Genomic DNA, 17,507 nt, shown 5'->3' on the forward strand with positions numbered 1-17,507 from the left:
GTACTTCATTTACTTTGAGTTGACATGAACGATGAATTCCCCACCTTCCGACCAAAACACTAGAGAAAATTTACATCAGGCATCTGTTTGTTTGCTAATCCAGTCGCAAAGCGGAAGATTACCCCGTTCGATCCTGGTCCACCGCTCACGCAAGCTGATAATTTCTGGGATAGCTTAACTAGTAAGGCTTCTAGGAGTAAGTCGCGTGCATAAAATGGATAATCTTATTTAGAAACAACCTTCTCTGCCTTCAACATGGTTCGCATTTCAGCAGCAAAGGTGACCAATACGCCAGACAGAATGGAGCCCAAAAAAGGAAATAATATCAACATTTAACCCGAGCTCTGGTGATATTTTTGCATTAGCGACAACGGAATTTCGAGTTTGTGCAACAGTGGACAAAACCAGCGCAATAGTGGCGAAACGACGACCTACGAAAATGGCCCTGAATGGATTTTTGGAGTTTTTCCAGCGGGAGAAAACCTTTCGTCCAAAGAAACGCTTCACGCAGGGGACGATTCGCTACTCGTTGCACAAGCAGGCTAATGCTAGTCTCCAGTCTGGGATTAATCTGAAAGAGGTGGTTAAATTACCTCAAGGAGAAAACATGAACGATTGGCTCGCAGTGCATGTGGTGGATTTCTTCAACCGTATCAATCTCATCTACGGCACTATATCGGAGTACTGTAACGAAACAACTTGCAAAACAATGAGCGGTGGTGCCAAGTATGAATACCTCTGGGCGGACGGTGAAACCTACAAAAAGCCCATACAACTACCCGCACCTCGGTACATCGAGCTGCTTATGGATTGGGTGGAAAACCAGATAAATAACGAACACCTCTTCCCCGTGTCGACGGATGTGCCATTCCCAAAGACGTTTCCAAGTTTATGCAAAAAAATCCTCACCAGGTTGTTTCGAGTGTTTGTGCATGTCTACATCCATCACTTCGATCGGATTTTCAGTATTGGCGCGGTAAGTCAATAGAAATCGTCTTGGTTTCCAGTTCAATACCATTTAAAGACGAACTTTAACCCCAACAGGAAGCGCACGTGAACACATGCTACAAGCATTTCTACTACTTCGTTGCTGAGTTCGATCTGATGTCAGCGAAAGAGTTGGAACCGCTTGCGGTCATGACGGCGCAGATGTGTAAAGACTAAAGGAGACGATTCGCTTTAAAAGGGCCAAACACGCAGATGAAGATGTCTCCACGAGCATACAAGCCAACCATGCTTGGTCCATACAAAAGTTGTCAAGTGGCAAGCAAGCAAACAAACCTACGGACAAGTTGTTTGACTATGCATACTTGTGAAAAAGGGGAAGAGAAAAATGGAAAAAGCAAACAAAAAATATCTTAAACAAATGGCGGTGAATAACAAAAGCTGGTCGTGTTTTTCGCTTTTTAATAAAACCGAATGACTGTTCGATGAAGCAAAAATAACTTCGCTTCCTTATACTAACTAGGCGATGATTCCGAACTGAACAATGATGTTTACTGTGAGGTACGATGTGCATTACTTTTGTGGATCGCATTCGCGATTTGTTTATTCTGACTTGACACACTATGGCGTGGGCAGTTTCAGACGAGAAACAAGCAACATATTATTCCAAGATAGATCATATGTAGTGCTGCTTACCAGCATTATCAAAACAAAGTTTACGGGGATAGATCATAGGAGCACTTTGCTTTTCCCTCTACAGGGTGATGACTCTGTTAAATCTTTCTGTTACTATATTTTGCAATAGTTTGTTCATTGTATTTTCTGCTATTACTCACAAGTAACTTGTTTGCTACTTTCCCTGGGTAGTGTTGTATGTTGTAGCATAATTCATAATGTCTTCTCATCGATGTTGCTAATGCAGCCACACCAGAGCATATTGCTTCTTTCTCCCTCCCAGTCTTTCTGCATAGAATGTGTCAGGATTCTCCGGAAATGCTTATTTTGATCAAATCAAATATCTTCTACCGCAACCACAAGCACTAGACGACTGACTTTCACTCTTCACGTTGGCAACTCTCTAGCCAACTATCAATCCGCACCCGAGCCGGAATTGATTTTTTGTGTGGTTCAGTAAACCACTGAGAGCAAAAGTGAAAGGTAAGGGCTGTAGCTTCTTCTCCAAGACGGCTCCAACCGTCCAGTTGCTGTCCACCATTCCTCGGAACACAAGGTCCGACTTTGGTAGGTCAATTTGATAGCCAATAGTGGCAACGGCTTCCTGCATGCGAAAACTGGTCTCCACTTCAGCTCCGATTTGCAACTGCTCGCTGGCACGCTGGTAGTAACAGAGATGAATTCCGGCCGCCCCGACCGTCCCGGACCATGTGAAAAGATCGGTGGCATACCTTTGCGTAGCGTATGGAATGGTAATGAAGAGTAGGTAATAAGAATTACTTTAACCCAGCAACAATTTGATCCTCTTTATGAGGTTACTAACCTTGCTGCCGCTGACATTAAAGCAATTTGTCCACCAGGAACTGCTGGACCATACTGGTATGCAAATTCGCCTCCCATAGACAGATGATTGGTAACGGCTTGTAAGTAGTGTGCCACAATGACACCAGAGTTATTGATTAGATTTGGGTTACCAACGGTAAGCGAGGTCGTGTAGTTCGATCCCTTATAGTCCGTCGTTAGTTGGGCGGCAGTGACCTTACTGCTTTGGATCTAAAAGTGACCAAAAGATAGTATTATTTCTTAAAGGTCGTATACCCAAGGGAGTTTTGTTCGCACATACCTGAGAAGCAAATTTGCACCGAACCTGCGGAGTCAACTGGTGAATAATGTTTGCATTCAGGTTTCCCGAAGGATCAATGTCCCCAAGCACAACGGGGAATGCTTCCGTTGGGGACAGCTGTTTCGTACCGACGTACATGGCGCCGAAACGGTAACCGCTAGTATTCGAGGAATTTAAGTTGATCGTATGTGACACCTGAAAGTGATTGCTCAGTCCCTTGTTGATCATTAATTTGGCTCCTTCAAAGTTTACTGGCATCACATCTATAGCCATGTTAACCAGATTTGAGAGCAGGCGCATATGAAAGAAAGGAAAAAAGAGTCATGTAAACGCAACTGTCAATATTTGGTGATTATGCAACACACGGCAACACCGCTAATGTAGGCGGTAGATCCTGTGTATTTTGGCGACCGTACCTTTGCATTTCTTGTGAAGATCCTCCATGGTGCCAGGATTGTCCAATGGTTTAGATTCCGTCGCCGATCTGCCCGCACTCACGCCGGTTCCATCGCTTGCGGCGGGTATCGCTTCTGTTGGCATCGGCGGAGGTAAGCCACCGGGACCAGTGATGGGTTTCGACGAGGCCAACACATTTCCCATGATCTTGGCGCACTTGCTTTGACTTCAGGCAAGCCGAGGAATTGGACGAAGGGACTAACAGTTCACTGTTCTACACAATTCCGTGATTCTTCGTCGTTTACCACAAACCTCGTGAATTCTTTCGATACACGATTCTCAGATCGAAGACCACTCCACGAGTGGCGAAACATCAAAAACAGATCTGTCAACAGCAGGGTTGCCTCACGGTGTCAGACCAGACATCCATGTCATATCTTTGGAGGATTTTAAATTCCGATAAATTTACTTTAGTACCAAATCTCTCAGAACTATGAAATATTTTTTCGGTACGCTCAACTAACAGCACCGAAGTAGCTTATTTAATTTCCAATCGTAGGAAAACCGAACCAGAATTGTCGAACGCTTTTCTTGACATGTGTCTCAATCTTCAACATTGAGTTCGCCTGAGTTTCAAATACCTTGGAACATCGCTGATGTCTTCGTGGATCTTCGAGACGATTGTTTCGCATATCATTGCACGATTTCGGTAGGAAACGCGATAGACAAAGCCAGGAGGCAAAGAGGAAAGGCTCGCACGATCCATTTGTGAACTCGTTTCATTGTTGATTCGATTTCGTTGGATCGCAGAATCGAATCGTTTCTCTTTGTAACATAATCATAAGTACCAGTGACATCGATTAGCAGAAAAGTGAATCAAAAGTGAATTGGACTGCTGTAATCACCATAAAACCCGAGTGAACAACTGCTGTGTGCAATTAGCTGTTATTAGCGAAAACAATAAGTGACAACGAAGGCTAGTTTGGGAAGTGAAAAAGCTTCTAGTTTCAGTTTGCCAGCAAAAGGTTTAGTGGTTCGTACTGACACCATGGAGCTAACGCCAGAAGAGGTAAATATAAGGGAACCTAAACTGAACTCCGATTTTATGTTTCTCTGCACTTGGTAGAGTGCAGCATAGGTGTGGGTGGTGGTGGGATTGGGAAAAGGGAGACGGTCAACGGTGATGCCCTCTACTCATGGTCGTCCATTGTCCTTGTGATCAAATGTTGAATGCTTGGAAGCCAAATGAATTACAGCAGTGCTAGTCTGAAGAAACATAATTTATCTTTTGTATTACGTTGAATCTTCGGCTCCTTTGATTAACACGTTATGGGGACACATCGGATTGGATCACATTGCCGTATTGATATGTAATTTCTTAAGGCGTTTGTCCAACTACTCACAACTACTACCGCTAACCTAGTAGCATGCAGTACCACGTACTACTACGCATAAGTCCCGTGGCCCACAATGGCGATGTTAAGATAAAATAGTCCAAAAATAAAAAGGGAAACAAACTCTGCATCAAGTAAAGCAAACAGTGTGTACGAACATGGTCGTCCGTGGTGCGATACTTTGACAATCTCCGATCTCTCTGTAGCAGCTTAAAAACAACGAAAATGAAACGAAACGCAGAAACAAACATCACATTTATTCTCCGATCCAAGCAGTTACTGTTGCCTTCCGTGGGGGCGGTTGCTTGAATGAAGCGTAAAGTGAAAATAAAGTCAAGGTTTTCTCCGCAACAAAGATGGGTGATTGAGAAAAATTTCCCACCGAAAAAAGAATCCATGGAAATGTGTGGATGAAAGTGTTTGCGAATCATACTGTGCGGCGCACATCTCATAAATTACATTGTTACATTTTTTTTAGCCACAATTAGGCATCTTGGTTGTCATAATAATGTCTAAAACAATTCTCCTTTGCGAGTAAAGCAAAACGCTCGATTGTACGATCACGAGGTTAGATTTAATAGTGATCCTGCTACTTGAGTATGGATGTGGTTTTGGACCACAATCTTAATTTGGGTCGTTTTGTGTGGTACTGAAAAACTTCTTGATGATTAACTCTTTTATTTTTAATACAATCATTACAGATAAGAGCACGGCGTTTAAGGAAGTTGGAAGCCAAAAATAATAGAAACGTGTCCAACAATGTGACTCCATCTGTACCCGAACCCCCAACTGCCGGAAGCACTACGGCAACAGAAGCAACAGAAACGACACAAGTACCGATCGCAGATCCTCAAGCGACCGTAAATACCGATCCTGAGCAATCGGGAACCACGAGCAGCAATAATAATGACAGCGTCAGTGTTGATAGTGAAAGCCCACCGGGGGGTAGCAGTGCGGACCAAAAGACGGATTTAATTCTTCCCGAAAAGATTGAAGCTTCCCTGATACTTCGCGGTGGCTTCGACGCGGTCGGCCAGTCGCAACAGCAGAAAGCGAAAGCTTCTGTCCCCACACCGGCTGCAATAGGGACAACAGCCACTACAGCTGCTCATCGGATGAAGTCGGCCCCGCCGCCGGCTGTGGTACCATCGCCTAATGCCTGGGCGTACAAAAAACGATCGTCGTCCGATCATGTAGGTTCAAAAAAAGAAAACGATCATGTCGGCGCTGGCGCACAGCCGGGAAACGTTCCTCCGGAGCAGGATACGCAAACTTCGGCCGAAGATGAACTGCTGCAAATAATGCTGCGCATCATGAAGATCAACAGCAAAGCCAGATACTCCAATTCGCGCTTCACTATCGACTCGGAAATTCTCGAAAACGCGATCGATTTGCTGAACGGGCAGCGTTACGCGGAGTTCTGTGCCGAGGTTATGATAGAGATCATAAAAGATATTTACTACGGCAAGCTGATCGAACCATCGGGAGAGGGTAGCGATACGGGGCGATTGTCCGACAGCTGGAGCTCTATCCCCAGTAAGAAGGTTAAGCCGATTATGCTGGACGAGGTGGTTCTGAGTAGTAGCACTGTACGTGCCACCGCAAGCAACAATGCGACCACCACACCGATGGACATTGACGGCGGCGAAGCGGAAGAAGACGTTGCGCCATTCTGCTCGTCGAAGCCTTCGATGAAGGCGTTCGCCAACAATCGAGTGGCGGCTCTAGAGTATCTAATCGGCTGCTATCTACGGTCGAACGAGGAACTTTACAGCTACACCAAGGTAAAAAAGAGTAAAAAAATGTACCTCTCGGAGACACTGTCCTCCGTGACCGCCGTGGTGCGCCAGCAGGCCCTCAAGTATGCCATACTGGTGCTCAAAAACACCTTTCAAAACTTCTGTGGAAATGGTGATATCGGTGGTACTGGCGGAACTGCCGCGAGTGGTACGAAAGGAACGATTGCCGGAAGTACGGCGCTTGAAAAATCGCCTCTCCTAACGCTCATGTACGAGAATAAGGTGTCGGCCGATTTTATGTCGAACCTGATGGCGGAAAGTCGTAGCTCGGAGGGAGAGGAAGATTTTCGAGTGATTTTCAATGCCGTGCTGGACGACTTGTTCATCGACATGCAGAATGCGATTTGCAATGAAAATATCGTTGCCGATCCACTGAACCGACTGAAGGAGCTGATCGAAACGCGCGTCGATAACACGAATCCCATTTGCCTGCTGATCGTGGAGCATAAGATATTCCTGACGGCGTTCACCCCCGACAAGTACTTCGCCCGGGAGATCTCCAAGGTGTCGTACTTGGCACCGTTCCTCTCACTGTCGGTGCTGTTGGATGAAAACCCCAAATTTGCCAGCCACCATTTTTCGGAGAACGTGTGCGATCGGACGCTGGCAAACTCGTTTCATGCAATTCTCAGTAGCACGCGCAAGGTGCTGCACTCGATCTTCCTGGTGTTGCTATCGAACCAGTACAGCCGGTTCGAGATGCTGAACTACATCGCCGCAATCCTGAAGTCTAACGCAAAGCGAATACAATACAATGCGGACGATCGGTTCCTAGCGAAGGACGGGTTCATGCTAAATTTTATGTCGGTGCTCCAGTTGCTGTCGGTGAAAATCAACCTATCTCGCATCGACCCGCTGTACCCGCACCACCCGGAGAGTCTGGTGGAGATCGAGGACGAGACGAAGCTTAAGTTCTCTTCCCAGGAGTACACCGACTGGCTCCGGAACCTGCAAGACGTGAAGGAATGGGAGCAGCACAAGTTCGTCACGCACTGCTGGTTTCTGACGCTGCATGCGCACCATCTCGGCATCATCCCGGCCATCCAGCGCTACAATAAGCTGCTCCGCGCGACCAAGGAACTGCAGCGCATGGTCGATGAGCTGAACGCTACCAAGACGCAGTGGGAAAATACTCCGTTGGCCCGCCGCAACAAGCAGGTACGGGATCGGTGCGTGAACCAAATCAACAAGCTCTCGAAGGCGAAGCTCAGCTGCGACATAGCGATCATAGACCCGAATGTGCTGAGTGCGTGCATGCAGTTCTACTCGTCCGTTTGCGAGTATATGCTGTATCAGATCGAAAATCGACCGATTGATGGACCGTTCACCAACAAGCAACATCCGTCGACGCTGGTGGCGAGTGAAAACTTTTGCGCCCTGCCCGAGTGGTACATCGAGGATATTGCTGATTTCATCCTTTTCTGTATGCAGTAAGTATTCTTACTGGAAATAACCAGAAACCGACGACTAACATTTTAGTAATACGCTTCTTTTTCCTTAGACATAGCATCAGCGTTATCGACTATGTGGACAATTCGATCATCACCTGGATTCTCACGTTGGTCTGTGCGCCACATCTGATCAAAAATCCCTACATCACTGCCAAACTGATAGAAGTCCTGTTCGTAACTTCTCCAACCATACAGACCACCTCGCCAAGGCTGTATTTACAGGTAACAAGAATCTGCTCGGTGGTTGGTTTGGGGAGATTATTAAAATACCATTCCTTCCTTTTCCCATTTGACAGATAATTAATCATGAACTTGCTCAGACTGCGTTAGTAAGTGCACTTATGAAGTTTTATACCGACATCGAAACGACAGGGCAAAGTACTGAATTTTATGACAAATTTACAATAAGGTAAATGCCAAACATCAGTCAATGAAATGTGCCCACAGCTGTGACCATTATGGGTTTAACGTTTTTTTCAGATACCACATAAGTCATCTATTCAAGGGACTTTGGGACAGTGGCGTGCACCGGCAGGCGATTGTGAACGAGTCGAAGAGCGGCAAGCAGTTTGTGAAGTTTGTCAACTTTTTCCTAAACGACACGACCTACCTGCTGGACGAGTGCTTGGAGTACCTCAAGCGCATCCACGAAACGCAGGTGCTCATGATGGACGATGCCGGTTGGAACGCGCTGACCCAGGAAGCGCAACAGAGCCGCCAGCGGCAGCTAGTGCAGGACGAGCGTCAGTGCCGTTCCTACCTCACGCTCGCGCGTGAAACCGTCGACATGTTCCACTATATGACGATCGACATCAAGGAGCCATTCCTGCGCCCGGAACTGATCGATCGGCTGAGCTCGATGCTCAACTACAACCTGCATCAGCTGTGCGGACCCAAGTGCAACGATTTGCGGGTCCGCCATCCGCACAAGTACGGCTGGGAACCGCGACGTTTGCTTGGGCAGCTGATCGACATCTACCTTCACTTGAGCTGTGATGAGTTTGCCGCCGCACTTGCGGCCGACGAGCGGTCGTTCGAGAAGCGGTTCTTCGAGGATGCTGCCAACCGGGTCGAACGGATTGCCGTACGGCCTCAGGCAGACGTGGACGAGTTCCGGAAGCTCATCCGTAAGGCAGCGGAAATTTACGTGAAAAATCAGGAAAATGCCGATGAATTTGCGGATGCACCGGACGATTTCAAGGACCCACTGATGGACACACTGATGACCGATCCTGTGGTACTGCCATCGGGCACCGTTATGGACCGTGCGATCATTACTCGCCATCTACTGAACAGCAGCACTGATCCGTTCAATCGTCAACCACTGACAGAAGACATGTTGCAACCTGGTAAGTCATGGTGGACAATCTACGAAACGATCATGTACTCAGAGCACTAATTTTACTTATCCGATTCCAGCAACGGAACTCAAGGAACGCATTCAAAAATGGATCAAAGACTATCGGGCGCAAAAGAAATCCAGTTGAATGACCACATGGATTCGGAACAGAGACGCAAATTGATGTAGCTGCTTCTACCCCCTCTCTTGCTGTCCCAACCTGGTCCCGTTCAATATTCTTTAAAATAATAGTCTTTTAAAAAGATACAAAGATTCGCTATGAAAACGGTAGTATGGGAACCCCCAATTTGAAGCCAGAATTCTCAGAGTCGCTTATGTTAATGTACTGCACATGATAAACGAAATTATTAATCCCAATGTTTTCTGTCACATTCTCTCACTCTACGATGCTGCACAGATACAATAGTCTACGCAACTAACATGAAATAGTAGTGTACGAAAAAAAAACAATACAAAACATAGCAAATATCTATCATTCAAATGTATAATTGAACAGGATCGACAACATCTCATTTCTTCGGATCTATCTCTATGTCCTCGAAGGCGGTTTCCGCTTCTGTGTCAGTTAAAACATAAGGTGAGTGTTTTTGTGGCCAGCTATCTCTGAAACATCCGTATCGTGTTTGATTGAACAATGTCAATTGCTTGAATACATCCCGGTTCGCATGTAAAATAATTGATGTAGTTTATCACTGTACCTCGGTGCTTTTTTCCAGGCCATCTTACGTATTTATTTTCTGCAAATAACAAATTGCAACGGTTTTACAACTGACGGTATTTAAAACAGCCTTGCGTTGCATTTTTGTTGGAACTACTTGACAGCTTTGGTTTGTTTACATCCATTTCGTTTGATTACATTCCATCAGATGATGGTTCACGCCTGCAGCTCTTGTCATTCGTTGTGCTCTTTTTTCTTGCGCTGGGTAGTGTTTTATGTTTGTAAAAAGCCATGCAATGTGTGTAAACAGTTGGTCCCAAAGCCACTTTGCACGTTTTGCAGGAGAACATCACTTGTATAGAACAGCATGCTGCCCCAATACGAGCGGCTGGACGATGGTGGATCCGGCGATTCGACTGCACCCTACGGTGGAATGCGTAGGAGCACGTTTCGAATTCGCTTCAGTAGGGTTGCAGCTGTGACGGTCCTGCTGCCGGTAGTCGGCTTTCTGTTCTGCCTCATCTGGTCGCTGCTGTACAATTTTGAGCAAGCGAACGCAACGCACTGCCTGGTGTACAACTTTCTGCCCTCGTTGTCAGCCGCAATCGGTAACTACCAACCGCAACGGTTCGTGTGGCAGTTTTCAATCCTGCTACACGCCCCGGCACGGTACGCCATCGCATTCCTCTACAAAAACCATCACCTTTCGTTGCTGTCCCGAAAACACCGCAAAGAATGGGCGTACCTGGCGTGCATTCTCAACATTGTCGAACTAAGTTCGCTCGTCGGCTTAAGTTTGTGGACATCGAGCAACAACTATGGTAGGTCAAAATGTAGACCCCATCGGAAGCAATGGTTCTTTTCTGACGAGTTTGTTTTTCATTTTGCAGAAATCCACAAGTTTTGCTTCGGTGCCTTTGTGATATGTTCTATAATCTACATGTTGATGGTGGTTCTTATCAATCGACTGACGCGTGCGGAAGATATGTTAATGCTGGCGGAGAGAAAGTCCTTACGCTACAAACGCCGCCTACTAGTAATCAACGTGGCTTCCATCGTGTGCGCGGTATACTTTTTCGTCCGCCACAACAACCATTGCGAGCCGGGCATCTATTCGCTGTTCGCACTTAGCGAGTACATCTTCGTGTACTCCAACATCGGCTTCCATATGACGGCCTACTGGGACTTTATCAATGCAAACATGTACTTCCACTGGCGCACGGGCATACATTTCAGTGCCGTTTAACCTGACGTGGTCGTAACACCTGGCCCTAGGAGTAGAGATAAGATAATGAGACAATGCGCTTGTACATAAAATCTACAATTTTTTAAGTTAGTAAACGCTTTTTCTTCGTTTTATTTAATTTATTTGTTTATTCTTAAATATTAGGCAACAAATGAACCGTCGAGGCAATAAAACGCATCCGTGAAATAAAATAAATTGCAACACCACCCGTTGGAATCTAGTTCCATTGATTGCTCCACACAATTCCGATATGGCAGTAGGCGGTTTCCGCTTCGGGTTCTACTTAGCAATGTGAAACTCTTCCTCAATTTTATCGGCAATCATTTTCGCGATCGACAACGAGCTTGTCGCCCCGGGCGAAGGGGCATTGCGGCAGTGAAGTATGTTCTTCGATAGGGCCGAGTTTCCTTTACCATGATCGAACACAAAATCATCGACGAGATTGCCATCGTTATCGAGGGCTTGGGCACGCACTCCGGCCGGTCCGCGGGCTACATCGTATTCGTGGATGTCTGGGATAAATTTCTGCAGCTCCCGTACCTGCAACGGTATAATGGCCGAGCGGGCGACTTCCATAATGCCAGCACCAATAAACTTGGAGGCCATTTTGATCAGTCCTGGGAACCGTAGCGCGTCGATCAGCTCTGGCACGTTGATGTCAGACCACTTGTAGCCCTCGCGGCGGAAAGCCAAAACTGCGTTCGGTCCGAGCCACACGCTGCCATCCATGCGCGGCGTAAAATGCACGCCAAGGAAAGGAAACCGTGGATCGGGCACGGGATAAATGTTGCCACGTACCATGTGGCACTTGTCCGGATTGAGCAACAGGTACTCGCCCCGGAATGGGACGATCTTCGGCACCGAAGGACAACCGGTCATCTCGGCCAGCTTATCCGACTGCAATCCACCGCAGGTGAGGATGTTTCGGGCGCGAATCTCATCACCCTTCTCGCTACGCACCACAATCGGATAGTCCAGGTTATCCGTTGCTTCGGTGAATTTGCTCACCTTAAAGTTCACATAAACGTCCCCTCCGGCGGCCTTGAAGTCACGCGAATAGTACTGCGTTACGAGGCCCCAATCGACGATACCCGTATGGGGCGACCAAATGGCCTTCAGTCCTTTGCAGTACGGTTCGATTTCCTTGATCTTCGCTTCATCGACCATTTGCACACCAGGTACATTGTTGGCTAACGAACGCTGATACAAATCCTACAAAAAAACCATAAAATCGGATTACCTGAAATTTTCAAAACAATCCCCCCCTTAGCGCCTGCAGCAATGCTCACATTCAACCGCTCGACTTCCACCGCGTTGGTGGCCACTATCAGCTTGCCGACCTTCTTGTAGGGCACATTCTTCTCGTCAAAGTACTTGTAGCTTAAATGCAGACCCTCGACACAAAGTTTCGCCTTGAGTGAACCCGGTTTGTAGTAGATGCCTGCATGGATCACACCACTGTTGTGTCCACTCTGGTGAAAGGCGAGTTTCGGTTCCTTCTCCACGATCGCGATCTTGAGCGTTGGATGTCGTAGCAAAATTTCGCGAGCCGATGCTGTCCCGACGATGCCTCCACCCACAACCACTATGTCGTAATTCCTGAAAGTATGAAATAGCATGTTAATTCCCTAAAAAATCTCCCCCACTGAGCATTGTGCCCTCTGCACTGACCTACTAGCTTCGACGGAATACGCCCGGGTTGCTATATTTGCAATGGTGCGGGGTATAAGCTTCTTCGATAGCATCATCTTGCGATATCGGACACTTAACTGCTTTCCAAGGCGCGACGACACTACACACTCACTAAGAGGACACCGACCAACTACAAACTGGGAAGATGATCTTTCCGGAGGGTGTTTCAAGGGTTGGAAAAATAATATCTTTACCGTAAGAAAACAATTTATCTGATTGTTTTCATTATTCTGAACCTCCAAACAATCTGTGTCACCTACGACGACGACGAGCAGTTGCAAGACTGGTCGTCTTCAGTCCGCGGTGTCAATGTCGGTCTTCAAGGGTGATTTGTAAAAAAAAGTACCAAAATACAGGGTTTCGATCCATATAATGGAATGTTTCAATAGGTAGAGAGAACATTTTAAAAGCATAAGGGATAGTTTCAACCGGTTGAGAGAACTTTGCTATCATATAGGGGAAGCTCGCCGGTGGGTTTGCTCGATTCCCCTAGCTGTCTGACACATTCCCCAATATGATTGCAAAGTTCCCTCAACCGGTTGAAAATATCATTCCATTATATGGATCGAAACCCTGTAATAAAACACAGGTTCGAAGCACCTTGAAACTGTGTCCATCTTCGATGTAGTCACCTTCCATGACCTTCATCTTCATGAAGGTTGTTGACCGATCTCAATTTGAAAGCGCCGAAAACATAAAAGCTCAGGCATGGTACAGAGTCGCAGGATCTGCGAACTTCCTTCCAAGTCGGAAGGATAAAGCTGACAGTTTTTGTTATGAGTTATAGAGTGCCTGGACAAATGTTCCCAATTGCTTTGATTTTTGTCGAGTTTGACCCTTTCAGGCTTTTAGTTCTTACTTTTTTCAACGCTAAATTCCCCGGTTTTTAATTTGTTGCTTTGGTGCTGGTAATTTCCAGCTTCCTTGATCCTTGCACCTTCATTGAAAGCTATAGCTTTGTACGCTTGAGCTTTCGTAAGCTTGCTTCCCAGACACAAACCACGCTTTCATCGGATTTTGAACATTTTAAAATTTTGAAATCCACGTCAATCGTTGGGAATCGACGCTGTGTCACATGGTGCACACAAGTGAAAGGAATTTAAAAAAGGTTATTTTTAAATGGATCGAAAAAAAAAAGTGGAAACCGATGTTGCATAGCGTTTCGTGCTTTCGAATTTGTAAAAATTAATGATTTCTGTTACTTTCCTTCCCTGTAATTTAATGGTATCCTTTTTAACTCTTCAAACCATTCGGGTACTTAAATAAAATTAAAATAGACCAACATTTCTGTACTTTTCTAGAACGTGCCCCATAAGCGTTGTTCAAGCTGATAGAGTAAGGCAAAGAGGCTATCCTATGGGAAGCCAAATTGATTCTGTGTGTAAAAAATAAAAGAAAAAAAAACAGTGAAGGTTTTATGGATGGACACACACTACAAAAGGGACGCGCACAGAGCATGTTCACGGTGTTATGCGTGTGCTCGTGTCCGCTATGCTGCGTGTTACAAACATGCGCACAATTGATTGGTGGCAGATGGGAAAAAGTGTTCGTTTATGCTACAGCTACCGGCAACCCCCGGCTTCAAACACCATGTTTAATGCTCACTCTCTCTCCCTGCGCGTATACCTCTCCGGATCCTCCGGAAGCCCTAACAAATACTTTTGCAAAAACCGCGCGGAACTCGAGCATAAACGGCCCAAGGTAGAAGGGACCGACGAGGGGAATCGGTCGTGGAGAAATGGAATTCTTGAGGAAGGGTAGGGAAAGTAGCAGCGTGGTATGGCATGGTGGCGTGGCGTGGTATGGCGCTCTCTTCACGGGAAATGTGACGAGCTTATTTTTTCGGCTTATCGGTCGGCCACAAGCCAAGCCGACCAACCAAGCCACACCCCGCCGCCGCCTGTCGTTCGTGTTCGATGGGCTTCGAAGCATATATTTTGTCTTCTTGTTCATCCCTGTGCCCACCTGAAGGTGCCCTTTTCCTTTACGCATCTCTCATGTCTGTTGTTTCATTCCTCTGGGTTTTTTTCCTCATTGCTACCTTTCTCTTTCCATCCGGGTTGCGCCTTTCGGCAAACGCGGCAGGAAATATAAAATCGATCCACTGCGATACGAGTCACATCGTCAAGAAGGACGACGCCTCGAATTATCGGCATACCCTCAATTGTCCCCCTACGGTTAGTAGATGCAAGCCCCGTAGGCCAACTCGAGCCATTATCGGCAAATTAATATATAGAGGGTCGTGTCCGTTGACACAGCGTTCTACTGATGAGGAACCCACTTGAGGTGAAACAAGGCCTACTGTGTTGTTCAAAATTGTACAAATATTATGAAACAAATCTATGTAAAGATTATTACAACCAAAATTCGGCAATATTATATAATGCGCGTTTACGTCCATCCAAGCAATCTTACACCTAACCCTCGTAAGTGCCACCCCTTCCTTCTTTCTTGACAACCGACGCCACGCATCCCGGCGTTGATGTAGCTTTTGCTATGTACCGGCTTTTCCAAGCGTCTTTTTCAAATAGGCCGAATTTCACTCTCTCGCCTAACTGAGAACTATCAAACTGTTGCAGGATGGATAGTGTGTTCCAAGGAATTGTTGTTAAGCCATACCGAGTTTATTTTAGACAATAAAAGGAAAAAAAACTCATCGGCCAACGCACGCAGCTGCACGCATCATCCCCTTATTCAAAAAGACCGCACTCACAGGGTCAGCTGCAAGATGCAACCCACCAGGTGTAACCAAAAATGTGTATACAGAAAAACATAGCACCCCTCAGTCAGGACGTAAACGCTAACGCAAGCCGGATGAATGATATGGAGGGACCTTTTTTAAAAGGAAAGAGGAAGCTCGCTTCTACTTGCAAACAATTACCGGGAAAAATGATTTTTATTTTTCCAACTGTCTACTTTGATATCAATAGAGAAAACTGTTCGTAACTTCACAATAATGCGGTACCAAAAACCGATCTCTCAACTATCAATAATTTTTTATTTTCCTCCTGAAGAGTTACGTTGAAAAGTTCTACACAAGGATAGTGGGGAGTGTGGAGGTTAACATTCGGCATGTAGTTTTATATTAGGTACGTTAGTTTTTTTTATTGTTATTGTACTCTTCTGCTCCCATTTTACCCCAAAGTGCGGATTCTCTCTTGTGAGAAGAGAATTTTGCTCTTCTGAAGGATCTTCCGGTGTTCTGGAACAGTATGTGACACGAAAAAGAATGCGGCACGCCAAGGAAGCGATTGGAAAAAAAATTAAAAAAGAATAATGTAAAATTGAAGCTACCACAAAACCTTTCCTAATGTTCTTGTGATTCAACCCCTTAGCTTAACACTCCTCCCTCAATCCCGCGCTTCCCCGCTTACCCACACTACAATAAGCCACTTACGATTTTATGTTGGGAAGAACACAGACTCCGTGCGGCAGACTGTCGCAACATTGCTGTGTTTTGGGCCTCTTATCCCTGGGCTGCTCCAGAGGCTTGATTAAAGCTGCGTCCAACCAGTCATTTTATTCAGGTCTGTGTCAATGTTTTCTTTTTCTTTATTTCTTCCGCATCTGCCATGACGAATTTCGCCACGAACGATCTTAAAGTTTACCATTATCATAGTATTTTCTGTCCGAAAACATTAATTAAAAGGTAGGTTTTTGGGGGCGGACGTGAAGGGGGGTATAATTATTCCTTCCGGTGTACGTGATAAGTTTTATCCGTTAGTGTGACAGATACTATTTGACTTCTAGGTTTCAGGTGTAAACGAGTGGTTTCATTTTTACTATGATTCAAAAAAAAAATACAAAACAAACTAAATAAAAACCTTTTCTTCTTGAACCTGCAGCTGCTGCTACTATATTATGTTTGTTTTTCCACGGCTACATCATCTTCCTTTACCATCGGTTTAATTTTTTATCTTTTTTTTTTAACATGGGTTTTGAATGCAAGAACTGCTGTGTGTCCCTACTATTTGCAATTATAACGTCGATATCCGTTTGCTATATCGTCGTGTTAGTAGTAATCGTCGGGATGTTTGTTTCTGGTCAGTCTACGTCCTTTAATGCTTAACGTTGTTTTCTTTTTGTCTAGTAGTAATAGAAGTCGTATTACGGTAAGTTGTTCCAGGATGCACATACAGTATTATATTTCCAGCACGAAGTGCGTTTGGTGAAGGGATGTGTGTTCTGGGGGGGATCGACCAATCTCAATTGAAAAAAGGAGGAAATGAATCCCTCTCCCTTTTGCATCCTCAGGGAGGATTCCTACTTCCTCCTGCACTCCCCTGACTCCACACACATCTACTAAAATGACTCACACGAATAGATGAGATCCGTCATAAGTCTACAGTGTTTTTTTACGTCTACCTTTTTTCTGCACCATACAACCACCTGACCTGACTTCTGTTGACATGATCACGGGGGGGGCAGAGGAGGGGAGTCAAGATAGGGTTAGTTCAAATCCCAATTGAACGACCGGCTCCGGCCCTTTACCCGTAGGCTTTCCAGGAAAAACAGTCCAGTAATATGCCGTGTTGCTGTCTACATAAAAATGGTAATGTCTCAAAAGCCTATTATAGCCAGGGCCCCCCGCCTCCCCTCTTCCTGTTGTCTGTTGCTTGAGACACATTGTGCCAGCGAAGAAGGAAAGTACTTTTAAGTTGAGGTTACTATCCGTTATGTAATGCTGTCACCTTTTTTCCGTCTAACACTGTATAACTCCTCCACCAAAAACGATGGAGATTTTGGCAAAACTACCTTCCCGTTAGTA

At 45.7% G+C, this 17,507-nt stretch overlaps 5 protein-coding genes across 6 annotated transcripts; 3 read left to right on the forward strand and 2 right to left on the reverse strand.

Moving 5' to 3' along the window:
* The first annotated feature begins 51 nt into the window (after positions 1-51).
* LOC131282418 (MOB kinase activator-like 3) lies at positions 52-1,171 on the forward strand. Of its 2 annotated transcripts, none has more exons than XM_058311882.1 (3): positions 52-181; positions 272-976; positions 1,045-1,171. In XM_058311882.1, exons 2-3 carry the CDS (start codon positions 440-442, stop codon positions 1,162-1,164), a joined length of 657 nt encoding a protein of 218 aa, XP_058167865.1. In that variant the 5' UTR covers positions 52-181; positions 272-439; the 3' UTR covers positions 1,165-1,171. The 2 variants fall into 2 exon arrangements, with proteins under 2 accessions (XP_058167865.1, XP_058167866.1); XM_058311883.1 differs by having other exon boundaries at positions 53-181; positions 275-976.
* A 201-nt stretch (positions 1,172-1,372) lies between these two features.
* On the reverse strand, positions 1,373-3,483 carry LOC131282415 (mitochondrial import receptor subunit TOM40 homolog 1-like). The gene is made up of 4 exons (XM_058311870.1): positions 3,160-3,483; positions 2,744-3,006; positions 2,444-2,673; positions 1,373-2,351 (listed from the first exon to the last, which is right to left on the reverse strand). The coding sequence occupies exons 1-4, from the start codon at positions 3,341-3,343 to the stop codon at positions 2,024-2,026; spliced, it is 1,005 nt and encodes a 334-aa protein (XP_058167853.1). The 5' UTR covers positions 3,344-3,483; the 3' UTR covers positions 1,373-2,023.
* A 380-nt stretch (positions 3,484-3,863) lies between these two features.
* LOC131282932 (ubiquitin conjugation factor E4 B) lies at positions 3,864-9,792 on the forward strand. The gene is made up of 6 exons (XM_058312478.1): positions 3,864-4,208; positions 5,235-7,762; positions 7,834-8,005; positions 8,080-8,192; positions 8,264-9,132; positions 9,203-9,792. Exons 1-6 carry the CDS (start codon positions 4,188-4,190, stop codon positions 9,268-9,270), a joined length of 3,771 nt encoding a protein of 1,256 aa, XP_058168461.1. The 5' UTR covers positions 3,864-4,187; the 3' UTR covers positions 9,271-9,792.
* A 252-nt stretch (positions 9,793-10,044) lies between these two features.
* On the forward strand, positions 10,045-11,057 carry LOC131281195 (post-GPI attachment to proteins factor 2-like). The gene is made up of 2 exons (XM_058310455.1): positions 10,045-10,622; positions 10,692-11,057. Exons 1-2 carry the CDS (start codon positions 10,169-10,171, stop codon positions 11,045-11,047), a joined length of 810 nt encoding a protein of 269 aa, XP_058166438.1. The 5' UTR covers positions 10,045-10,168; the 3' UTR covers positions 11,048-11,057.
* Positions 11,058-11,241: 184 nt separating this feature from the next.
* Positions 11,242-12,900, reverse strand: LOC131283867 (L-2-hydroxyglutarate dehydrogenase, mitochondrial). Its single transcript, XM_058312804.1, has 3 exons — positions 12,719-12,900; positions 12,337-12,646; positions 11,242-12,259 (listed from the first exon to the last, which is right to left on the reverse strand). Exons 1-3 carry the CDS (start codon positions 12,793-12,795, stop codon positions 11,327-11,329), a joined length of 1,320 nt encoding a protein of 439 aa, XP_058168787.1. The 5' UTR covers positions 12,796-12,900; the 3' UTR covers positions 11,242-11,326.
* Between the last annotated feature and the right edge of the window lie 4,607 nt (positions 12,901-17,507).

This window comes from Anopheles ziemanni, chromosome 2, assembly GCF_943734765.1.
Source record: "Anopheles ziemanni chromosome 2, idAnoZiCoDA_A2_x.2, whole genome shotgun sequence".
Lineage (NCBI taxonomy): Eukaryota > Metazoa > Arthropoda > Insecta > Diptera > Culicidae > Anopheles > Anopheles ziemanni.